The sequence below is a fragment of the Oppia nitens genome, unplaced genomic scaffold (assembly GCF_028296485.1).
Source record: "Oppia nitens isolate AA-2021 unplaced genomic scaffold, nextdenovo-longstitch-racon4-pilon3 scaffold11_pilon_pilon_pilon, whole genome shotgun sequence".
NCBI classification, from domain to species: Eukaryota; Metazoa; Arthropoda; class Arachnida; order Sarcoptiformes; family Oppiidae; genus Oppia; species Oppia nitens.
Window position 1 is genome coordinate 2,532,745 of NW_026533190.1, and position 26,002 is coordinate 2,558,746.

Genomic DNA, 26,002 nt, shown 5'->3' on the forward strand with positions numbered 1-26,002 from the left:
AGAAAAAAATAGTTTTTCTATATAATTTTTTTTTAATTAATTTATTTATAAAATATATTTAATTTACTTTGAAATAATTATCTAATTCGGTTGCTATTACTATTGTTTAATTAAATACTAAATAAAATTTTTAATATATATTGTAACTATAAACAATTGATAATTAATTATAAAAAGTTATGCATAAATGCTACTGTATTTAAATTATTATTTTTTTAATTAATTAAATTAAAATATTTTATAATAAATATTACATTATCATTTAAATGACAAATAAATCGTATTTTTAATTACTCATAACATTTGATAACATATGTTATCGTTTACATTATTACTAGTATCAGGTGATTGACAAATACTTTTTCCAATAACTTATTTAATTAAATCTGATTTTATTTTAATTCTCATTTATTTATAATATTAATAAGTTTATGTAATTATAAAAATTATAAAACACAATATTATTATTATTATAGCGAATAATTATATAATTAAGATTTAATTAGATTATCTAATATTACTTTTAATGGGATAATTTTTTAATAAATACCACTATTGTTAAATAAATTATATATAAACTCAATAATTGAACAGTTCAATTTCAACAATTTATCATATTATAAATTATTTTAACAATAAAAATTTAAACTTAATTTGTGGGTCATATTCTAAAATTAAATATAATTAAACAATTAATTTTATTTTATAAAATTAAAAATAATATTTATTAACTTAATTTGTCAATTTGATATATATATATATAATATTTTAATATATAAAGTTATTTTCAAAAATATTATAAATTCACATAAAAAGTCAATAGATATATAAGTATAGTAATTGTCATATGAAATGCATCAATGAATATCACCTTAAATATAGCATTATTATTATGTAATATTTATGTCTTAGCTTACATAATAATAATCATTATTGAAACTTTAAGCTATTATTATTAATAGGGTATATCCCAAACAGTGTCTAATATATATATATATATATATATATATATATATATATATATATATATCAATAAACAATATGTAAATTTTGTTGTTTTTTTTATTTTGTTTTTGTAAATATTTTTAAAATAGACAATCTATTATATAATTGCTAACCCCATAAAACATAAGGTATGACATTATTGTTAATAGTTTTATGTCAAATTATATCATAGTTTGATACCTGTTTTGTTATTGTTGTTATTTGTTAGCGAAAAAAAATAATAAAAAGATTATACATTAAATTGAATAGAAAATTATTGGATACTTAAATTTAATGTCTGGTTTAAACTGTTAATATTTTTTAATAAAAAAAATAATAAGTAATTTATTAAACAACTTGTTATATACGAATATATATATAACATGTTTTATCAATAAAAAAAATTGTTAAATATCAACAACAATAACAAAAAACAATACTAATAGTAATACTAATAATATATTTTACTTTATAGTTAAGTGACTTAAAATTCAGGATAAATGTCAGTCAAGTTTTTTTATGAAGTGTTGGGTGTCTACTAAAAAATACGATAAGATATAAACATATTATTAGGCCTTTATTTTTGTGACATTTTTTTCAACTGATTAAACAAACCATTTGTTTAGTAGTTTTTTGTTGTTGAAGAAAATAGATATACAGATAATTTTGAATACCACATAACTAAATGATTATTAATATTACCTGTTATTACTAATAATAATATTTTTATTTTATTTTGTAATATTAGTTTGTTTCACACATATTACTTTGTATTTGAAAATTTCTATATTATAAATATATATCGTGTATATATATTTAGTAAATGGCTTAACATTTATTATATATATTTATATTTTATTATTTGCCGATAAGTGAGACTATTTGGTGATAATAATGATAATAGTTTTTTTTACTTAACAAGTTTTTTTGATGTATTGTATTTGACTGAATATACAGTATGTATCGGTATAATTGTGAAACTATGTGTCGATACGGATACAGATTATTATTAAGTATTGATTTTTACAAATGAAATAATTATATGAAATATTATTTTAATAATTGTTTTTAAATATTAATAATTTTTTTATATCAAGTGAAATTGTGTGAAAAATGTTATATTCAAAATTACTTAAAATTATACATTTATTATAATTGTATTTAATCTTTAAATGATAAAAATATTTTTATTTCATAATATTTAATTTATTAAATATATATATATATATTTTTTAAAAATGATTACCAAATTGTGTTCACATTTAACAATAAAATTGATTAGTATATCAATAGTTTTTATTTATTTGTTGATCATTTATTGTGACCACAATGCCAGTGCCCAAATGATAATACCTGAGCGCAGTGATGACCAAATTGATGACAGCATACGTGTTACAAAAGAGCCGCAATTGTTGGGCATTTTTGCCGACGGTGTCAATGATGAAAATGATAGTGACAATCAAACAAATGTTTTGAAAACAAATAATTTTATTAATTCTAGTAAATTGATTGATCATAACAGTGAAGGTATTGATTAACAAACAAAAAGTTTATTTGTTTTGTGATTATTTATTTTTAGTCAATAATTTTTTTAATACATACATAATTATTAATTGTTTTTTAAATGTATTCAATTTATGTAAAAAAAAAATTTAATTTGTTTCGCTTTATAAAGATATCGAACGTATATCAATTGACAGCACCGATAGCAGCGGTAATAGCAATATTGAAGAAACAACAGTATTACCGCTAAATGTCACTCAAGTGTCGGCACAAAGTGGTCAAATATGTGGCACATTTGATGGCCAATTCAAATGTCTTAGTGCTGGTCAGGTGCCACTGGGTTACACCAATTTCTTGCACTTTAGCGCTACTGTAATTACTAAATATATATTTATTTATTTTTTGATATAGAAACTTTTAATATTAAATAATAATTAATCTAACCAAACACACACCTCCCTGTCCTCTCTCTCTCTCTCTCTCTCTCTCTCTCTCTCTCTCTCTCTATTAGAATGGATTTTTTGATACCATCCCTGCCCCCGGCGAGACAATCGACCCGAAAAGCTATGTAGCAATGAAAGTTGAAATTAGTAGCTCACCGGGCGGTGAAGTATTCATCATAGATATGATATCAGGCCGTCATCTACTCTACTACAACAATAAGGCCACTGTCTATATGAGCAACCATTTTGATAAAAACTATGAAGAGTTTGTCTCCGATTCCAACTATGTTTGTATTATTATAATTTAAATTATTACTATTTTGTTTATGTCAACGAAAATATTGATATAATAATTAAAATAATGTAAAATTTTTTTGATACTTTTATTATTATTATTATTACTACTATGTGGACAACAATATATAAATATAACATCCAAACAAACAAAAATCAGATTAATATTCAGATTAATGAACCGTTAGACGATGAGTTAGTATTGCCTTTTAAAAGGGATGATCTAATCAAGCCCGAAGAGGTCAAGTATTACGGTAGCCGTACCTATACTGGTAAAAATGGTAAATTTTTGATGACCATCCAGTACTATGAGATGCAGTTTGCTGTCAATGAACAACAACTGATTTACAACGATCCCAATCATCCGGATGGTCCCAAAATGCACCAGGAGGCAGTCTACGTGGCCAATTCGGTGGTAACCTATATCATGAAACCGCCGCCGCCCGACCAGAGCAACAACATATCGGTGGGCCTACAGGTCGATCTCGAGCATCTGGACATTGACGTTGCTGTTGGCGATTATTTGTTAGTAGGACCGGGCGATAAGCCCACGTATCGGGAACTGTCCAAAGCACAGATAATTTCGGAAAATATACTCAAACAAGAACAAGAAAAAACTCTATATTTTTATTCCGATTCCGCTTATATTAGGTATGAGCTATCTATTACACTATTATCAGTATAAATGTGATCCCAATATTATTCAGTTATAGAAATTTCTTTATAAAAAAAAAATCTATTAACATAACTATTATTATTATTATTATTTGATTATTTTAGATTAGTAACACATAATTCGTTGAAAAAGGGTACGGCCTTGAAGTTCACATGGCGTCCGCCCAACGATACGGTACAGGACTTGCCCGAAGAAAAAGTACCGAAACGTATACGCGATGCGGCCATACAGCTGTGCATATTGGACATCAAGTGCGGCCAATTCAATGTCAGCTATAGCGATGGTTTTGTCAGCGAACTGGTACACAAAGCTAACCAGTATTTGTTTGGCGAACACGCGGCCGATAACGACGCCAAAAATATGGTGTCCAAGAGATCAGGTATTAATGATTTATTTATTTATTTATTCTTTAGATGACATTCCCTATGCCCGACATATCCAGTCATTAATTAAAACTAATTTTTTTATTGATAGAAAATTTTATGATTGAATTATTAATTTATTGTTTTGTTTGTTTGTTTAATTTTTTTAACCATTAAACAACAGATCATATTAGTAGTAGTAGTAGTAGTTTAATGTGTTTCTGATGATTAGATATTTTGTATGTCATGTATAATAAAGTGTGTGATTATTAGTGGTGTTTTAGTTTTTGTTGTTTTATATGTTGATGACTACAGTATACAAATGATATCAACTAATGGTTCCGGTCCTATGAGTACTGAGTGTATATGACATACAAATTGTCAATTTTGTCAATCATTTAACACTAAACTATGACATAAGTAATAAGTATTTTTTTTGATAAAACAATTACTTCCGTCAAAACTGATTACACTATATTTAACACACAATTAGATCCCCAGAAAAAAATCAATTGTTATTTTTAAAAACTATATTTTTTAAATTTCTATTCCCCTCCCTTTCCTTCTCGCCCTTCAACAACAAAAAAAAACAGTTCGCATATTCAATGAGGAGGACAGCGGTCGCGTAAGGAACGGCCGAAATGATATATCGTGTCAAATGGAAATGGCTATAACCAACCCGTGGGACTGGAACTGGCCAATGGTCAAACACAGTATGCTATACGATATGTTCTTTCACGACGGTAACCGTTGGACAACCAGCAGTTTGAGAGACTTGAAAACAAATCAGCCAATTGTTGTGACCGACTGTTCCCAACAGTCTCTGTCATTTTGGCGAATCATTTTACCCATTATTATCATTATTATCGTTTCGGTTGTCATAATGTTGGTCGCCTGGAGGTATGACTATCTCTCCTTATATTTATCTACACATGACTAGACGTGTTTGTGTGTTAATGTGTGTGTGTGTGTGTGTGTGTGTATGTATGTATGTATGTATGTATGTATGTATGTATGTATGTGTGTGTGTGTGTGTGTTAGTGCACTTTATTTATGCTACAAATAACATACATGATATTTGATATATTAATAAATCATAATTAATAATTACCGGTTCACCTAATTATTTTAATTTATGCTTAAAATATATATATATATATATATATATATATATTTCGCAAATTTAATTATTTATTTGTGCAATTTTTGTTTTGTTTACCATCTCTACGTGTAGTGTATCATAAATTTTGTTAATTATATTTAATTATTATTATTATTACTGTATAATAGATATCAGTACCATAACTGGGCCAAAGTCCAGAATCAACCATATATGAACGCACCGATAGCCGAACCGGTTGATGAAAATATATTGTACGCCAAGGGAGCAGCCGGTGCTGGCGGTCCTAAAGATAATCCTTTATTTATGAACTCACCCCCAAATAATCGGAAAACACATACCGATGTGACAATTAAAAGCAGTAATGACTATCAATTCAATTGAATTATAAAATATTCAATAATACAGTATTTTTAATATACTGTATATATATAAAGGAATAGAAAATGTTTTATTTATGTATTTATTTTTTTTTAAAATATGAACAATTATATTTATGATCAAATCATATGTGTTTTAATTCATAATTTATTATACAAATAGACGGACACAAAAAAAACTAGCAATATTTATACAACTTTTAAAAATAAATAAATAATAAAGATATTTAATTAAAGATATTTTTTAGGTACAAATTATAGTTTAAAGTTGTTAAAAACACTTTTATATACAAAAAGTTTGATATATACTGTATATACCCTATACTTATTTATTTTTATCTAAAATTAATTTTTATTGTATACAACAAATGATTTATTAGACATATTTAATTGTAATCAAGTATTTTTTTGTTTGTTAAAGAAAGTAAATTAATTTAGATTTGTTTTTAGTATATTTAGTATAAGTTATTTTCAATTTTTATTATTTTTTTTTGTTTTATATATTACTATATTTTAGTTGATTCGGTCGATAGTGACGACATTGATCATCAACGACGTCAACAACAGAGCACATCCCGTGAGAGGAGTAATACACAGCAGACGTCCGATATGTCGGGAATGTCGAGTATATCGTCAAAGAAGTTGGCGTCGGTTAAAGAGTCGCCCGAATTTGTTCGCAAATTATTTCGACAACAAAACGAATACGTGTTGGAGGGCTCCGGTATGAAACCGGGTAGTAGTGTTGTCGTCGACTACGATGATACTGATGACAGTTCACCTCCCAATCGGCCCATAGATATTCGTTCAAAAACGTTTAGCTCAGCTAAAGCTCTTACCTATGATGACAACCCAACCGTTTCATTCGCTGGTATTCATAATTTTTTTTTGTTTTTTATATTGTTGACTGATTTATTACATGTTTTTCATTAACAACTTTAAATACAGTACTGACTAACAAAAAAAATAAGATATCACTATATATTTATATATTTTATGGCAATTAACTTATAATATATAAAAAATTGTTAATTATTTGATCCCTTTAGTTAAGTGTTGTCCTGACAATAAAACTCATAGAAATTAAGTGATAATCCCATATTAATTCCCACAATAGATAACAATTGAAATTAACAAATATTTTTCAATATATGTTTAAGTATGTGTTGTGTAGTATTTAATATATATACTGTATATATCTATTTAATACCTTTCCTATCTCTCTCTCCACCCCTATTCCCGGGCATATATTAAAGGACTTAATGGCACTCAACACGAAAGTCTTCGTTCATATCCGCGTTCAGCACTCCGTCAGCGAACCATTGAAAATGAGAAGCTCTTAGAACAGAATCAGACCAACCCTTTCCGTAATTCAACGAAAGTCCAGTTTGATGTCCCACTACCACAACAACAACAACAACAACAACAACAATACCAGTCCTATAATAATAACGACCACTCTTTACCATAAAATTATTAAAAAAAACTATTTAAAAAATATCAATAACTTATTGCAATAAAATATATTTCTAGAAAATTACTTTTTTTTTAAAAACACAGAATTTATGTGATATTAAATAGTTTATCTAAAAGTTTTTTTTTTGAAAAAAAAAATATTTTTTATAATATGTTTGCACAATATACTTCTTTTTATCATACATATAAAATATATCAATAATAATTTATTTGCCTGGTTATTAAATATTAATCAGTTTATGTTTTTTTTACAATTTATGTACTAATTATTAAAAAAATAACAATAGTATTATAAATTACATTATAATTTTTTTTAAAGTTTATAAAAAACTATAATTTAAAAAATAAATAAATAGCAAAATAGGGAATTGAACTCGGGCTATTGCCATTAAAGTTGCAAACGATAAAAAATACTTATTAATAAAATAAATAATTAATTATTAATTTATTGCTTAAAATCTAAACTTTTGTTATGATTTCATAAATACACTATAAATGTGTTGACATTATTGATGAATGTTTGATATATTTGTTGACAAAATTGTGTTTACATTTGAAATGTTTTTTATTTTGTTTGGATTTTAAGTCAAAAATTTGTTATTTTTTGATGTCATTTAAGACAAGACATGAATTTATTAATAAAAGTAATGATAATATAAGACTTGGAAAGACACGGAACTAATCAAACACAAGACATGAGTGTCACGATTGATGTGAACGACGTGTTTGAAGAAGTGGTTAAACAAAATGAAAGACTTGTCAAAGAAATTGAATTTTATGAAGAAGTGGTCAACGATTTGGTGATAAATGTGAAGACATGTATTGTTTGTCAACAAAATGATGTCATAAATGACAGAATCAGTGAATTGGAGACACACTTGAAGAGTAAGACAATCGATAACTTAACTTATTTTAAGAGTGAATACAATGACTGCGATAACAACTTAAATGAAAAAGTGAAACCAAAAACATTGAAGAAGACGAAGAATACAAACGAAAAAAATTTGACAGATATTGACAGTAATAAACAAATGTATGTTTTGAGTAGTGATTACAATAAATGTGATGAAAGTTTACCAACAAATGTCAAAACAACAGCAGAGAAGGTAAACAAATTGAATAAAAAACAAAATGTTAAGAAAAGTAAGACAACAACTATTAAGAAAGATATTGTTAAAGATGGCAGTAGTTGTAGTAATGGATCAACTATTAGAAGACAAATGATTTTATTGCCATATAGTGATGAATATGCTAAACAAAGATCGGCATTAAAAGGTGCAAAAAATTATAAGCTTTTAATTTAATAATACTTTAATTATTATTTTTTGTTTTTTTATATTATCGGAACAGTTAAGTCGCGAATCAGTAATGGCCGCTATCGGTGTCGGACGTGTGGCCATCAAAACAAAAACTTCAATCAAATGGAGACACACGTCAACCGATATCATCTCAACATTAAGCCATACAAGTGTGACATTTGTAACGAATATTTTGCCGGTATTTCCTCGCTAAGACATCACAAGACTGTCCATCACTACTATGTTGGCGAAGGATTGGATCAATTAAGCGATCGACGAAACGCTTTACGTATTTGATTTTTTACGGTTTTTTTTATCTTATATAAGATATAATTAATATTTTTGTTTTGTTTTAGTCGCCAAAACAAAAGCCAAAAATCAGTGTCAGTTATGTAAACAAATTTTCAAAGAACAGATGGCCCTCAAGAATCATGAGTTACGCGTCCATCGCAACTCAAAAGTGGCCAAAAACGTTAAATGCGATATTTGTGGACTAATGTATTCAACCAGAACTGCTGTAACAAATCACAAACGATTTTTTCACGGCATAGGAACTACAGTTAAATACTATTACTGCGATTGGCCTGAATGTTCATTTAAGTCATCAAACAAAACACAGTTAGCCTGTATTAAATCAATTTTTTTAATTCAGTTAAACTAATCAATTGTGATATCAATTTTTGTTGTTGTTGTTGATGTTATTGTTGTTGGTTTGTATTATTTATATATATATATATATAAAACAGATCATAAAAATCGACACTCGGGTCTCAAAGATTATATGTGCGAATGGCCCGGTTGTGACTATAAGTGTGTCGACAAAGCGTCACTCGCTGCACATCTACTTGTTCACAGTGATCGACGCGACTACCAGTGCCAATGGCCTGGCTGTGAGCTCAAAGCCAAATCTGGTATTACCGTAATCATAGTTTTACTACTGTATTACCCAATAATTGTTGTGATGTTTATTTTTTTAATATTAAATTATACGATAATTATAATCTAATCGGTAATATGTACTAATAGAGAGACGTTTGCGGATACATGTCAGACAAGTCCATGAGGACAGGCCAGCCATCCATGCGTGTCATTGGCCCGGTTGTGGCAAAATGTTTCGCCTAACAGAACAATTAAGAACGTAATTATGTTTTTTTTTTTTTAATTGTTATCGTTATTTAAGTAAAATCATAATTTTTTTTATCTTAATTGTTATATATTGTTGTTGTTTATTGATTGGCCAGACATATGACGATACACAACGAACCGCACATTCCCTGTCCTCAGTGCAACAAACTGTTTAAATCGAAAAGATATTTAAAAGATCACATGCAATCACATACGGGTCGACCTCGAGTTATGTGTCCAGTGGTTGGATGTAATACACAGATATCGTGCAGAACTAATGTCAGATCACATCTTAAAGTACATCATAAGGATTGGTCCGGCAATTAGACGGCAAAACAGTATATTATATTATCGGTATTATTGTAGTTGACATCATCTGATTTGTTAAATTATTTTTTTTTAATTAATAATAAATTATTTTATTATAGTGTGTTGTACAGTATTATAAAATATAATGTTTTTTTTTGTAATTTTGATGTTTTTATCTTTTTTTGAATATAAAAAAAATAAATATACACACATAAAATATACAGTGTGAGTGTAATTTTATAATAAATTTTATGATAATAACCGTAAAAAATAGTTTTGTTTTTTATTTACCGAACTTATAATACAAATAGTTTGCAAATACAGTATATGAATGACATTATTGATGAATGTTTTGTGGATATATTTGTTGACAAAATTGTGTTTACATTTCAAATGTTTTGTTTGGATTTATTTTTAATTAATTATTTTTAAAGTTATTTAAGACATGAATTTGTAATAAAAATTATGATAATATAAAACATAATACAAGACTTGGAAGACATAGAAGTAATAAAATACAAGACATGAGTGTCACGATTGATGTGAACGACGTGTTTGAAGAAGTGGTTAAACAAAATGAAAGACTTGTCAAAGAAATTGAATTTTATGAAGAAGTGGTCAACGATTTAGTGGCAAATGTGAAGACATGTGTTGTCTGTCAACAAAATGATGTTATAAAAGACAGAATCAATGAATTGGAGACACACTTGAAGAGTAAGACAACCAATAACTTAACTAATGTAAAGAGTGAATACAATGACTGCGATAACAAATTGAAAACAAAAACATTGAAGAAAAGGAAATATATAAAGAAAAGTCGTGTCAAAGACGTTACAAATGTCAAGAAAAGTAAGACAACTACTAATAAGGAAGACATTAGTAAAGATGACAATCATTGTAGTGATGGATCAACTATTACAAGACAAAGAGTTTTGTTGTCATACAGTGATGAATATGCAAAACAAAGATCGACATTAAAATGTGTGCAAAGAATATATAAGTTTTTATTAATTATTGTTTTCATTTAATTATTATTTTTTGTTATTATTATTAATTATTGTTTTTTCTTATTATCGCACAGTTAAGTCACGAATCGGTAACGGTTTCTATCGGTGTCGGACGTGTGGCCATCAAAACAAAAGGTTTGACAACTTGGAGACACACGTCAACCGATATCATCTGAACATTAAGCCATATAATTGCGATTTATGTGACCAACATTTTGTCGGTTATGAATCGCTAAAACATCATAAGTTAGTCGATCACTACATTGTCGGCGAAGGTTTGGACCAATTAAGTGAACGACAAAGCGCTCAAAGTATTTTGATTAGACTTTTATTAATTTTTTTAAAGATCTAATTATTACATTATTTTTTTTTATATTTAATAGTCGCCACAGCGAAAGCCAAATTTCAGTGTCAATTATGTCATAAATTTTTACACGAAGAGATGGCCCTCAAGAATCACGTGTTGCGCGTACATCACAAGTCAAAAGTCGGTAAAAACGTGAAATGCGATATATGTGGACAAATGTATGCCACGCGAACTGCTGTAACAAATCACAAACGATTTTTTCATGGCATAGGAAGTACTATCACTTACTATCACTGCGATTGGACGGACTGTTTGTTTAAGACGTCAAACAAAGCACAGTTAGCCTGTAATTTATCAATAGTTACAAATCAATTAAGATATCATTTTTTGATGATATTGTTGTTTATTTTTGTTGGTTTTGAAAACAGCACATAAAAAGCGACACTCGGGTCTCAAAGAGTGGCTGTGCGAATGGCCCGGTTGTGACTATAGATGTGTCAACAAGACGACACTCGATCAGCATCTACTTGTCCACAGTGATCGACTGGACTATCAGTGCCAATGGCCTGGTTGTGAATTTAAGACCAAAACTGGTAATTTATTTTACTGTTACTACTAATATTTTGTTTCATTTTTTAATGATAATGAATTATTAAGTTTAATATAAACGCTAATTAAGAGATCTAATCGGTAATATGACTATAGATAGACGTTTGCAGACACATGTTAGACAAGTCCACGAGGACAGGCCAGCCATCCATGAGTGTCATTGGCCCGGTTGTGGCAAAATGTTTCGACTAACAAAGCGATTACAAACGTAATTGTGTTTAAAATTTAAATTAATTACTAATATTAGTAATTATAATCATAAATTTTGTTATAAATTATTGTTTATTAATTAACCAGACATATGACGATACACAACGAACCGCATATTCCCTGTCCTCAGTGTAATAAACTATTTAAGTCGAAAAAATATTTGAAAGATCACATGCAATCACATACGGGTAGACAACGAGTTATGTGTCCAGTGGTTGGATGTAATACACAGATATCGTGCAGAACTAATGTCAGATCACATCTGAATGTTCATCACAAGGATTGGTCCGGAAATTAGTATATGTATTATCGGTACTATAATTAGACATTATCTGAGAGTTACATTTATAAAAAAAATTTTTAAATAAATAAATAATTTTAATAATTACCGGTAATTTTATGTATAATTTTACAAAAATATCCTTAAATTATATAATGTTTACTGTGTTCAGCAAATTTCATCTGAGCTAAAAATAATGATTTTTTTTTTAATTTTTGTAAAAATTTTTATTATATTTATTTATATTTTACCTGTAGTTGTCTTATAAAATTATAATATAGTATTTATTATTTAAATTTTTTAATGATATGAATCATATCATATGATACGGAATATAAAATATTGTGCAATAAATGTGTTGACATTATTGATGAATATTATGGATATATTTGTTGACAAAATTGTGTTTACATTTCAAATGTTTTGTTTGGATTTTAAGTCAAAATTTTTTGATGAAATGAAAATTATGTTTGAAATGATTTAATGACAAGATATGAATCAAAGTAATTATAATATAAGACATACAAGACTTGGAAGACATAAAACACAAGACATGAGTGTCACGATTGATGTGAACGACGTGTTTGAAGAAGTGGTTAAACAAAATGAAAGACTTGTCAAAGAAATTGAATTTTATGAAGAAGTGGTCAACGATTTGATAACAAATGTTAAGACATGTATTGTTTGTCAACAAAATGATGTCTTAAATGACAGAATCAATCGATTGGAGAAATACTTGAAGAGTAAGTCAATCGATAACTCAACTGATTTTAAGAGTGAATGCAATAAGAAATTGAAAACAAATGTGAAGACAAAGACATTAAAGAATAGGAGGAATACAAAGAAAAGACGTGTTGAAGATGTGACAGATATTGATAGTTATGAACCAACAGATATGACAAGTGATGACAATGAGTCAGATATAAGTTGGACAACAAATGTCAAAACAAAGACATCGAAGAAGACTAGGAATACAACTAAAAGACGTGTTGAAGATTTGGATGATATTAATAACAGTGAACCAAATGATGAAACTTTAGATTATCCGAAACCTAGAGATACTTTAAAAGGTTTTTGACAATAATTTTTGATAAATAAAGTCTTTAATTATTACTTTTATTTGACGAAACAGTTGAATCACTTATCAATAATGACTACAAAATCACAAAAACTAAAGTTAAGATACGAAGTGTACGAAAACCGAGAGCTAAACCAAAACGTCGTTTAGAAGACAGCAGTGAAAGTGATTATGAATCAGATGGCGAACAGTTGCCGGAACTGATAAGCGATGACAAACCATATAGTCTTGAATATGAAATGCAAAGAGATTTACTCAAAGGTAATAGACATGAATTAATCGTTATATATAAATGTGATATTTATTTATATAATGTTTAATCTATGTCTGAATCATCAGACAAAACACGTATTATAGGTATCGGTAGTGGATATCGATGCCAGTCCTGTATCTATCAAAACAGTGAATTTCGTGCTTTGGAGAAACACATCAATCGACATCATCTGAAGATTAAGCCATTCAAGTGTCGAGTTTGTTGTATTGGTTTTTACTGTCTGAGTGATTGTATACAACATTTGAGAAAACAACATAATATTGTCAGCGATGGTAATTATTTTGCATAAGATAATTGAAATCACAATAATTTTTTTTTGCTTTTTATCAGCCATTAAGATGAGTAACACATATAACAATTATGATGTAATTGATGAAACAATTACTGATGAGAAACCATATAGTGATGAATATGTGGAACAATTGCGAGCACTCAAAGGTAAGCTATAATTCAATGGTTTTGCATTACTACTGATTGATGTTAACCAATATATTAATGTGTGATCAGCCTCTTCACGTAAAAGTGATGGCAGATATCATTGCAAAGATTGTGAATACCATAGTTCAGAATTTGTTGGTTTTGAGTCACACGTCAATCGACATCATCTGAAGATTACGCCATACAAATGTCATCTCTGTCCGAATCGCTATACCGGCAGACATATACTAAATAAACACAAAAAAGATGGCCACAAACATACCAGAGATAGTAATAACTTATTTGATTTAACTTTTTTTATCATTTAATTAAAAAGATTATTTTATTTACTGTTTTTCTGAATTTTTGTTTGGATTTGTCTTTTTTTTAGGTAAACTATTACCGACACAATCATTCAAGTGTTCCTATTGTGACGACTATACTGCCATTAGTTTGGGAAAACTCGAGCAACACATTACACGCACCCATTTGCACGTGAAATTTGATACCAAAGAAGTCAAATGTACGACCTGTGGAAAGTCGTATAGTAGCGAGAATTCGCTGCGCACACACCGGCATATCAGTCACGGTGTCGGCAGAAATTTGATTTATATCAAATGCGATTGGCCCGGATGTTCATTTAAGACACACAATAAATCATTGTTGATCAGTAAGTAGTAAAAACTTACCTACCGGTGCTCATTAAATATAGATTAATTATCTATTCATTTAGATACTACTGTATAGTCAATTATACCGGTAGTACTAAATTTATACAATGGTACGACTATTTATTTGACGATTTGTTGTTGTTGTTATGATTAGCTCATCATAAACGACATATAGGTGCCAAAGAGTTTGCTTGTGAATGGCCCGGTTGTGACTACCGGTCGATCACCAAAATCGATATGAACCGACATAGCGGTTCCGTACACACTCAACTGAGACAGTACCCGTGCCAATGGCCCGGTTGTGACTATAGCGGTAAAATTGGTAATTATTTAGTTTTTTATTTTTATTATTTATTATGTTGTTGTTGTTGAAAATAATTGTTTGTTTTTTTAACACTAGAACGGCATTTACAACAACACACACAAAGAGCACACGAGGACAGACCCTATGCTCACGTGTGTGATTGGCCCGAATGCGGTAAAAAATTTCGGTTTAAAAATTTGTTAACAAGGTTAGTTAGTTTTATTTTACTACCGGTAAATGAATGTAAAATATTTTTTTGTTGTTGATATACACAGACATATGGAGTTACACAACGAACCGCATATTCCCTGTTCAGTCTGCGGTAAACTGTTTAAGTCGAAGAAGTATTTGAAAGATCACATGCAATCACATACGGGTCGCAAATCAGTTATGTGTCCAGTCTTTGGATGTAATACAAGGATATCGTGCAAACCTAATCTCAAATCACATCTTAGGGTACATCATAAGGATTGGTCCGGAAATTAGATAAAAAGTTTATTATTAATTATTAATTTAATAATCATCTGAGAGTTATATTAATATTGTTTTTTTTTTAATAAATAAATAAATGTTTTATACTGTTTGTAATTTTGAAGTTTTTATTTTATTAATTTAAATTATACAGATTTTATTTATTAATAAAATAATCAATGAATTTAATTATTATATTACGATTCTGTAATATTTGACATTATTTATGAATATTTGGTATATTTGTTGACAAAATTGTGTTTACATTTCTAATGTTTATTGGATTTTGAGTCAAAAAAAATTTGTTATTAAATTATTTTTGAAGTAATTTAAGACAAGACATGAATCAAAGTAATGATAATATAAGACATAATACAAGACTTAGAAGACATGGAAGTCGTAAAACACAAGACATGAGTGTCACGATTGATGTAAACGACGTGTTTGAAGAAGTGGTTAAACAAAATGAAAGACTTGTCAAAGAAATTGAATTTTATGAAGAAGTGGTCAACGATTTGATAACAAATGTGAAGACATGTGTTGTTTGTCAACAAAATGATGTCTTAAAAGACAGAATCAATGAATTGGAGACACATTTGAAGAGTAAAATAACTGATAACTCAACTAATGTTAAGAGTGAATACAATGACTGCGACAATAAATTACAAACAAAAAGTTTAGAAAAATCAAAGAAAATAAATAAAAAGTGTATTAAAATTACAGATTCTGATGAAAGTTGGACAACAAATGTAAAGACAGTGAAGAAAACTAATAAAAATTCAAAGATTGTATTCAACAGAAAAAATAAAATCAGTTTAAAAGATGTCAATAAAGTTAAGAAAAATAAAAACAATTTAAATTCAGTTAATAGTGGAAAACGTATAAAATTTTATAGCAATGAATATGAAACACAAAGAAATCAATTAAAATGTATTTATCAATTGATTTAATTATAAAAATATTTATTATTATAACAATCTAATTATATAAAAAAAACATTAATATACACACAAACAGGTGACACACAAACCATTGATGGCAACTATCGGTGCCAAACATGTGATTATAAAAGTCGTAACTTTGAAGAATTGGAAACACATGTCAACCGATATCATCTAAACATTAAGCCATACAAGTGTCACATTTGTGGCCAATATTTGGTCGGTTATACAGCTTTAAGACGACATAAGAGTTGGAAACATTATACTATGGGCGAAGGTTTGGATCAATTAAGCGATTGGCGAAAAGCTCAGAGTATGGATAAGTTTATTGGTTTTTCATGTATTTACTTAAAAAAATACATAATTTATTTGAAACAGTAATATTTGATAATAAATTTGTTGTTTTATTTGTCTTACTTTTAGTCGCCCAAACTCTATCCAAATTTCAATGTAAATTATGTAAAAAATTTATACACAGCGAGTATGATCTGAAACGACACGTGTTGCGCGTCCATCAAAACGTGAAACCGTCTAAAATGTTTGCGTGCGATATGTGCGACAAGACATATGGTCACAATAATTCACTTCAAACACATAAACGTTTACATCACGGCATTGGACCGCCAGTTACCTACTATTATTGTGATTGGGAGGGCTGTCAGTATAAATCACCAAATATTTCACTGATACCAAGTATGTAGAAGAAAGTGCTTACAAATAAGTGCACCGTTTAATAAACAAATTTTATATAATATATATATAAATATTTATATATATATATATAAACTATTGATTTTTATTTTATTAATAAATCAAATAAATTTGCAGTTCATAAGAAAATACATTTAGGTATCCGTGACTATGTGTGCGATTGGCCCGGATGTGAGTTTCGGTCGTCAACTAAAACAACATTAAATACACACCAGATTGTTCACAGCGATAAATATGACTACCGGTGCCAATGGCCTGGCTGTGAGTTTCGTACTAAACAAGGTATATATATATATATATATATATATTAAATACTTTTTATTTATAACTCTGTTATTTCTGTATACGATATTACCGTAATTTTTTTATATCGGTAAATAACTGCCGGTAATTACCCGGTATATAATAACTTATCTATAATAGATGTTGCATTGAGGAAACATGTGAGACATGTTCACGAGGACATACCCTACGCACTGGCCTGTCATTGGCCCGGATGTGATAAAAAGTTTAAATTTAATAAAGACGTGAAAAAGTATATAATTTTTTTTTTCAAATAAATTTTAACTTTGAAAACAAAGCACATGTAATCAACTTATTTTTCATCCGAAATATTTTTACAGTCATATGAAACTACATAACGATCCACACCTTCCCTGTCCTGAGTGTAACAAAAAGTTTACGACTAAAAAGTATTTGAAAGATCACATGCAATCACATACGGGTTATATACGAGTCAAGTGTCCGGTAGACGGATGTAATACACGGATATCGAGCGCTACTAATGTTAGATCACATCTTAAAGTACATCATAAGGATTGGACTCGCAATAAGTGATTACCTAATAAACTAAATTATAAAATTTATATATAAATAATTTTTTCTGTATTTATTAATAATTATTTTTTTTTTAAATTAATAATAAAAATATTACTGTCATTGCGCACACGTTTGTTGATTGCATATAATGCGATAAGTGGTAGTATTAGTGGTAATTGCTATACCCCTGGAGTTTGCTTGATTTGGTGACACAAAATCCAAGTCATGTTATATTATGTTTAATTATGTATTAAATTCATGCAACTCATGATTTTTTTTATTATTATTTAATTTATGCCACCCTTTTAGTACTGTAATGTATGATCGATCTATACGTAGTATTTTACATATTACACTTACAATAGTGTTTCGTATAATATCCTATAATAATAATGAAAAGTCAATTGAAGTCAGAAAAACAAGTGAGAAAGTGTCAGTGGAGTCCTGAGTGGACAGTAGTCAGAGAGAGAAGGAGGGAGTGTGTGTGTAGTCGAGTGGACATTTGTGGGCACAAATTATTGTAAATACAATACTCAAGTCGGTAATTAAGGGTTAAAATTAATGTTTTAATTAAAATAAATCCCACTCAGTTTCACCAACATACATTCTGTTTTTTAAAGCCTCCTGGTTTTCTTCCTGTATATAGATTAACTATATCTTTGATACCTCTGAAATACCCAATGTAAGTTGTTGTACAGCTTGTAATTGTAGATAGCTCCGTTAACTTTTTTCAGCGACAACAGCAAGATCTGATCGTTTGCCAGTTTTATTAGGGCTTCCAAATTGCCAATAGTCACCAGCTTTACGACAATACTCGTGATTTTTTTTCAGCAGTTCTTTTAGCAGAATCAATGTGACCACTGACTGTAATTTCTCACATTGAACTAAATTCACGTTTGAATCTACAATTAATGAACCCTTGTTGGTGTTTATTTCCAATAGTAGGAACTGTTTCTCTGCCGTAAATAGCATATAAATATAAATTATAATATTAAAACTATTTTGTATAAGCATTGATGTTCAAAAACAAACTCATGTTTTCATTGAAACAATGATTCAACAAAAACATTCACTTCCAGGAAAAACGGGAATGTTTTCAACAATTTTTGCAAATCAAATGTGAAAACAACACGCGATTCACTGGAAAAGTCATTTCAAGCAAAACATTTTACAAAAAAAAAGTCTTGAATTTCAAATGAAAAGCAAACAAATCTGAAATGCAAATCAAAGGCCATAAAAAGAGGCCCAAAGAGTTGGCAGTCATTGTTTGGGAAGGCATTGGTAGAGACAGTAAACTTCGAAACAAAGAAAAAAGTTTTGTTTTTGTGAAATTTTTTTTTGAAAAATTTTGGGAAATGGCAACCGTCGGAGGCAATGGTGGAGGTTAGGACCCGCAAGACCCGCATCGTCCAAGCGAATGGTTGGACCGTTTTCATCAGGTGATGGTCTCGAAGGGCAACAACAAAAATTTCAAGAATCGCTTTGCTGAGGTCTCGGCCACCCATGAGTTGTCCCGATCTCAATCATGGGATCGGTATGGAGCCGACGCTGAACAGGCCAGGCAAGAAACGCGGACCGAAATTCGACATCAACAAGTCGAGGCCGATTTCCAGGCCGAGGAGAGCCGCCGACAAGAAGATCGCAATTGCCGTTTCTGCGCCGACAATCACCAGCCCTTCTGGAACCGGCAGAAGAGAGCCGACCGCTAAAGAGGGGCGGATGTGCCCATAGATGGCCACCAACACCAACACACAGTTGACATCCCTTTCCTTCTCTCTGATTGGTTGACCCTTTTGTGATCAACCATTATAAAAATGGTCGGCTGACCCTCTCTCTCTCTCTCTCTCTCTCTCTCTCTCTCTTGACTTTGACTTGAATTGTCTTCATTTTCTCTGAAACACAAAAAAAAACAATTTTTTTAATTTTTGAATAAATTTTTTGAAACCCTTTTCATCGGTTGTGTCCATTCATTCCCATCGCATCTCTGGTCACAACACTTTTAAACTTTTTCGTTGGAAACTTGATTTTATTAAGATTTAAAATTAATTAAATATAATGTGAATATAATATATATGTATTAATAAATTTAAGGTTACAATAACTATTGTATATATAACTGTATGATTGAATATTTTTCATTAAAAAAATAATAATTATACAATAAATGTTTTTATAAAATATTTTTTATCATTGGTTATACAATAATTTATAAAATTGTAAATACAATTATTTTTTTAAAAATATTATTACTTTATAAGTTTTTTTTATTGATATATAGATAACATAAACGTAATGTTTGAATGTTTTTTTTTGTGGATATATTTGTTGACAAAAAATTGTTTACATTTTGAGTCAACATTTTTTTTTGATGAAATCATTTTTCAAGTGATTTAATTTCAGACAAGACATGAATCAAAAATAATGATAATATAAGACATAATACAAGACTTGGAAGTAATAAAATACAAGACATGAGTGTCACGATTGATGTGAACGACGTGTTTGAAGAAGTGGTTAAACAAAATGAAAGACTTGTCAAAGAAATTGAATTTTATGAAGAAGTGGTCAACGATTTGTTGACAAATTTGAAGACTTGTTTAGTTTGTCAACAAAATAATGTCATAAAAGACAGAATCAATGAATTGGAGACAAGGAATACAAAGGAAAGACTTGTTGTCAAAGATGTGATTCATATTAATAGCAGTGAACCAACTGATGAAACCTTGAATTATGCGAAACCAATACATGACCTAAAAGGTGATAATAATTGTCAACAAATTTCTAGTTCTTGTAATTATGAATCAGATGACAAACCATTGCCGGAACTGATCAGTGATGCAAAACCATATAGTCTTGAATATGAAGCCCAAAGAGATGCACTCAGAGGTAACTATAGTATAGTTTATAGACATTTGAAACTAATATATGATATGATATTGTTTTTTGTATTTAATATTTTAATTTATATCTTAATTATTTAGACAAAACACATCTGTCAGGTGTCGGCAGTGGATATCGATGTCATTCCTGTGACTTTCAAAACTATAAGTTTCGTGTTTTAGAGAAACACATCAATCGATTTCATCTGAATATTAAGCCATTCAAGTGTCGGGTTTGTTGTATTGGTTTTTACTGTTTAAGTGATTGTATACAACATTTGAGAAGACGGCATAATATCGTCAGCGATAGTAATCATCATTTTTTTCTTTAAAAAAAATTATTTTGCATAATATATATGAAATCACAATTAATTTTTGTTTTATTTTATCAGAAATTAAGATGAGTAACGATTATAACAAATATAAACTAATTGATGAAACAGTAAATGAATACAAACCATATAGCGATGAATATGTGGACCAAATGCGAGCACTCAAAGGTAGACAATACCGATAATCATTGTTTTTTAAAAAAACTATAACTAAATGTTTCAATTGATTTCAAATCAGTCTCTTCGCGTAGAAGTGACGGCCGATACCATTGCAATGATTGTGGATTTCATAATTCAAATTTCACTATTCTTGAGTCGCACGTCAATGGAGATCATCTGAAGATTACGCCATATATGTGTCATCTTTGCCCGAAACGCTATAAAGGCAGACATATACTAAACAAACACAGAAAAACGGTTCACAACTTTACAACTAAAGAGAGTAATTGAATAACTATTTTTTGTTAACTATTTTTTTTTAAATATCAATATTATGTTTATATATTTATTTAGTTGAATCAGTACCGCAACTATCACTCAACTGTTCCTACAGTGACTGCGACTATACTGCTAATAGTGTCAAAAGCCTCGAACATCACATTACAACTGTCCATCTGCTGGTGAACTTTGAAGCCAAAGGAGTGAAATGTAGTGATTGTGAAAAGACGTTTGGATGCGAGTCTTCATTTTACAGACACCGGCGAAAGTTTCACAGTATTGGCAAAAGTTTTCCGTATATTAATTGCAATTGGCCCGGATGTTCGTACAAGACATATGTGAAAAATCAGATGAAAAGTATGTAAAAAAACATACCGATGTTCATTATAAAAAAACTAACTGTCCATTTTTTTTTTAAAAAAAAGTATCTCTAATTGCATGTAAAATATATGTTGTTTTTGTTATTATTAGAACATCATATAAGACACACTGGTATCAAAATGTTTGCCTGTGAATGGCCCGGTTGTGACTATAAGTCGGTAACCAAATGTGAATTGGACAGACATTGCGAGCGACACATTCAAAAACGTGAATACAAGTGCCATTGGCCCGGCTGTGAATATGCCTCTAAAACAGGTATGTGATTGTTATATCATAGGTACGGTAATAAACTTTTTATTGTTTATTACGTTACCATAATTTTTTTTATACAGTTAATTAGTAACAAGGGTGATGATTAACAATTTAGTGATTTAATTGATTGTTTTTTTGTTGGTTGTTGTTTGGTAACTATAGGTCGCTATTTGAAACGGCATACGATAACAATTCACGAGACAACCCCTTATATACATGAATGTCATTGGCCCGGGTGTGACAAAAAGTTTCGTTTTAAGCAATTGTTGTCCATGTAATATAATTTATAGTATTTCGTATAATTAATATTAGCTATTAATTGTTAATTTTTTTATTGACATTTTTTTTAAATTAACGTTCAGTCATGTCCGGGACTTTCATGGATTGGCAGACAAACAGTGTCCTCGATGTCATAAAATGTTTAAAGCCAATAGATATTTGAAAGATCACATGAAAATACATGATAAGAGTTGATTATAGGGTGGTTTTCAATCGGGAAAGAGTATCTGTGATGTGTATACGACACGGATATTATCAAAAACAATTAAATATACTTTACAATTGATGTCTATTTAACAATAGATGATAAATACGGTATTAATTAATACATTGTATTTGATAGGACTTGACATCTCAATAAAATTGTTTTTATATAATACTAGTGTTTGATTAATATTAATAAATGTTTTGTTTTTTTAATTACGTTAAGAAATAATATATATTTGCATTAGTTATACACTAATTTAAAAAATATTGTAAATAAAATTATTTAATTAAAATTATAACATTTTAGAAAATATTTTTATTTAAATAACATTTACGTAATGTTTGAATGTTTTTTTTGTTGATATATTTGTTGACAAAATTGTGTTTACATTTGAAATGTTTTGTTTGGATTTTAAGTCAAAAATTTGTTATTAAATTATTTTTGATGTCATTTAAGACAAGACATGAATCAAATTAATGATAATATAAGACAATCAAGACTTGGAAGACATAAGAAACAAGACATGAGTGTCACAATTGATGTAAACGACGTGTTTGAAGAAGTGGTTAAACAAAATGAAAGACTTGTCAAAGAAATTGAATTTTATGAAGAAGTGGTCAACGATTTGTTGACAAATTTGAAGACATGTGTTGTTTGTCAACAAAATGATGTCATAAAAGACAGAATCAGTGAATTGGAGACAAGGAATACAAAGGAAAGACTTGTTGTCAAAGATGTGACTCATATTAATAGCAGTGAACCGACTGATGAAACCTTGAATTATGCGAAACCAATACATGACCTAAAAGGTGATAATAATTGTCAACAAATTTCTAGTTCTTGTAATTATGAATCAGATGACAATCAATTACCGGAACTGATCAGTGATGCAAAACCATATAGTCTTGAATATGAAGCCCAAAGAGATGCACTCAGAGGTAAAACTATATATAATTTATAGACATTTGAAACTAATATATGATATGATATTGTTTTTTGTATTTAATATTTTAATTTATATCTTAATTATTTAGACAAAACACATCTGTCAGGTGTCGGCAGTGGATATCGATGCCAGTCCTGTGACTTTCAAAACTATAAGTTTCGTGTTTTAGAGAAACACATCAATCGATTTCATCTGAATATTAAGCCATTCAAGTGTCGGGTTTGTTGTATTGGTTTTTACTGTTTAAGTGATTGTATACAACATTTGAGAAGACGGCATAATATCGTCAGCGATAGTAATCATCGTTTTTGTCCAAAAAAATTATAATAATAATAATTTTTATAAGATATATAAAATAACAATTAATTTTTGTTTTGTTTTGTTTTATTAGAAATTAACGATTATAAAGTAATTGATGAAACAGTAAATGAATACAAACCATATAGCGATGACTATGTGGAACAATTACGAGCACTCAAAGGTAGACAATGATTGTTTAATAATTGTTTTTAAATATAACTAAATGTTGTTTCAATTGGTGATCAGCCTCTTCGCGTAGAAGTGACGGTAGATATCATTGCAATGATTGGATTTCATAATTCAAATTTCACTATTTTTGAGTCACACGTCAATGGAAATCATCTGAAGATTATGCCATATATGTGTCATCTCTGTCCGAAGCGCTATAAAGGAAGACAAATACTAAACACACACAGAAAAGTGATCCACAATTTTACAACTAAAGAGAGTAATTGATTAACTATTTCTTAATTATTATTTTTGTTGCAATTTTTTTAACCCGTAATTAAAGTTGTTTTATTTAATATCAATATTTTTTTTACATTAATTAATGTTTATATAATTATTTAGTTGAATCAGTACCGCAACTATCACTCAAGTGTTCCTACAGTTACTGCAACTATATTGCTAATAGTGTGAAAAGCCTCGAACATCACATTACAACTGTCCATCTGCTGGTGAACTTTGAAGCCAAAGAAGTGAAATGTCCGGACTGTCAAAAGACATTTGGATGCGAGGCTTCGTTTTATAGACACCGGCGTACTTATCACGGTATTGGCAAAAGTTTGCCGTATATTAATTGCAATTGGCCCGGATGTTCATACAAGACATGTGAAAAGAAACAGTTCATTAGTATGTAAAAAACATACCGATCTTCACTTAAAAAAACATCTATCTATCCATTTAAGTTTTTTTTAAAAAAAAGTATCTAATTGCATGTAAACTATTGTTATTGTTAGACCATCAGAAACGACACACTGGTATCAAAATGTTTGCCTGTGAATGGCCCGGTTGTGACTATAAGTCGGTAACCAAAAGTGAATTGGACAGACATTGCGAGCGACACAATCAAAAATTTGAATTCAAGTGCCATTGGCCCGGCTGTGAATATGCCTCTAAAACAGGTATGGGTTTGTTAATATCATAGGTATGGTAATCAACTTTTTATTGTTTATTATGGTGCCATAATTTTTTTTATACAATTACCGGTAATTGGTAACAAGTAATTAACAATTTAGTGATTTAATTGATTGTTTTTTTTGTTGTTTGTTTGTTAACTATAGGTCGCTATTTGAAACGGCATACGATAACAATTCACGAGACAACCCCTTATATACATGAATGTCATTGGCCCGGGTGTGACAAAAAGTTTCGTTTTAAGCAATTGTTGTCCATGTAATATATATATATATATATTATTTTACTATAATTAATTTTAGCTATTAATTGTTAATTTATTTTTTATTAATTAACGTTCAGTCATGTACGGAACAAACATGGATTGGCAGACAAACAGTGTCCTCGATGTCCTAAAATGTTTAAAGCCAATAGATATTTGAAAGATCACATGAAAATACATGATAAGAGTTGATTATAGGGGGGTTTCCAATCGGGAAATAGTATCTGTGATGTGTATACGACACGGATATTATCAAAAACAATGAATATACTATACAATTGATGTCTATTTAGCAATAGATGATAATTTTAAAATAAATTTTATATACGGTATTTGATAGGACTTGTTATTTAATAAAATTGTTTTTTTTAATATAATACGAGTGTTTGATTAATGTTAATAAATGTTTTGTTATTTTTAATTACGTTATACACTAATTTAAAAATATTGTAAATAAAATAATTTAATTAAAATTATGACATTTTATAAAATATTTTTGTTAAATAACATTTACGTAATGTT

The 26,002-nt window shown here is 29.0% G+C and overlaps 7 protein-coding genes across 7 annotated transcripts; all 7 read left to right on the forward strand.

Annotated features, from left to right (window-relative positions):
• Positions 1 to 2,271: 2,271 nt before the first annotated feature.
• On the forward strand, positions 2,272 to 7,251 carry LOC128966438 (uncharacterized). Its single transcript, XM_054313292.1, has 9 exons — positions 2,272 to 2,511; positions 2,660 to 2,859; positions 2,999 to 3,217; positions 3,385 to 3,875; positions 4,005 to 4,279; positions 4,856 to 5,162; positions 5,553 to 5,743; positions 6,280 to 6,630; positions 7,016 to 7,251. The coding sequence occupies exons 1-9, from the start codon at positions 2,328 to 2,330 to the stop codon at positions 7,228 to 7,230; spliced, it is 2,433 nt and encodes an 810-aa protein (XP_054169267.1). The 5' UTR covers positions 2,272 to 2,327; the 3' UTR covers positions 7,231 to 7,251.
• Positions 7,252 to 7,786: 535 nt separating this feature from the next.
• LOC128951406 (zinc finger protein 845-like) lies at positions 7,787 to 12,433 on the forward strand. Its single transcript, XM_054296658.1, has 12 exons — positions 7,787 to 8,510; positions 8,586 to 8,822; positions 8,890 to 9,159; positions 9,280 to 9,444; positions 9,560 to 9,671; positions 9,775 to 9,977; positions 10,448 to 10,948; positions 11,049 to 11,285; positions 11,358 to 11,627; positions 11,710 to 11,874; positions 11,987 to 12,098; positions 12,188 to 12,433. Exons 1-12 carry the CDS (start codon positions 7,931 to 7,933, stop codon positions 12,396 to 12,398), a joined length of 3,063 nt encoding a protein of 1,020 aa, XP_054152633.1. The 5' UTR covers positions 7,787 to 7,930; the 3' UTR covers positions 12,399 to 12,433.
• Positions 12,434 to 12,795: 362 nt separating this feature from the next.
• On the forward strand, positions 12,796 to 15,610 carry LOC128951416 (zinc finger protein 761-like). The gene is made up of 9 exons (XM_054296667.1): positions 12,796 to 13,450; positions 13,513 to 13,719; positions 13,798 to 14,004; positions 14,063 to 14,170; positions 14,240 to 14,440; positions 14,541 to 14,819; positions 14,975 to 15,142; positions 15,221 to 15,332; positions 15,400 to 15,610. Exons 1-9 carry the CDS (start codon positions 12,874 to 12,876, stop codon positions 15,608 to 15,610), a joined length of 2,070 nt encoding a protein of 689 aa, XP_054152642.1. The 5' UTR covers positions 12,796 to 12,873.
• A 326-nt stretch (positions 15,611 to 15,936) lies between these two features.
• On the forward strand, positions 15,937 to 18,090 carry LOC128951427 (zinc finger protein 62 homolog). Its single transcript, XM_054296677.1, has 6 exons — positions 15,937 to 16,525; positions 16,613 to 16,849; positions 16,960 to 17,229; positions 17,365 to 17,529; positions 17,671 to 17,782; positions 17,871 to 18,090. The coding sequence occupies exons 1-6, from the start codon at positions 15,937 to 15,939 to the stop codon at positions 18,082 to 18,084; spliced, it is 1,587 nt and encodes a 528-aa protein (XP_054152652.1). The 3' UTR covers positions 18,085 to 18,090.
• Positions 18,091 to 20,384: 2,294 nt separating this feature from the next.
• On the forward strand, positions 20,385 to 22,967 carry LOC128954381 (zinc finger X-chromosomal protein-like). The gene is made up of 8 exons (XM_054299960.1): positions 20,385 to 20,952; positions 21,048 to 21,254; positions 21,338 to 21,445; positions 21,516 to 21,719; positions 21,791 to 22,072; positions 22,187 to 22,351; positions 22,511 to 22,622; positions 22,711 to 22,967. Exons 1-8 carry the CDS (start codon positions 20,538 to 20,540, stop codon positions 22,820 to 22,822), a joined length of 1,605 nt encoding a protein of 534 aa, XP_054155935.1. The 5' UTR covers positions 20,385 to 20,537; the 3' UTR covers positions 22,823 to 22,967.
• Positions 22,968 to 23,266: 299 nt separating this feature from the next.
• LOC128952359 (uncharacterized) lies at positions 23,267 to 24,437 on the forward strand. The gene is made up of 4 exons (XM_054297746.1): positions 23,267 to 23,773; positions 23,870 to 24,076; positions 24,173 to 24,262; positions 24,328 to 24,437. Exons 1-4 carry the CDS (start codon positions 23,299 to 23,301, stop codon positions 24,378 to 24,380), a joined length of 825 nt encoding a protein of 274 aa, XP_054153721.1. The 5' UTR covers positions 23,267 to 23,298; the 3' UTR covers positions 24,381 to 24,437.
• Positions 24,433 to 25,672, forward strand: LOC128951438 (zinc finger protein 567-like). The gene is made up of 5 exons (XM_054296688.1): positions 24,433 to 24,529; positions 24,652 to 24,933; positions 25,041 to 25,205; positions 25,365 to 25,476; positions 25,561 to 25,672. Exons 1-5 carry the CDS (start codon positions 24,433 to 24,435, stop codon positions 25,670 to 25,672), a joined length of 768 nt encoding a protein of 255 aa, XP_054152663.1.
• Positions 25,673 to 26,002: the final 330 nt, after the last annotated feature.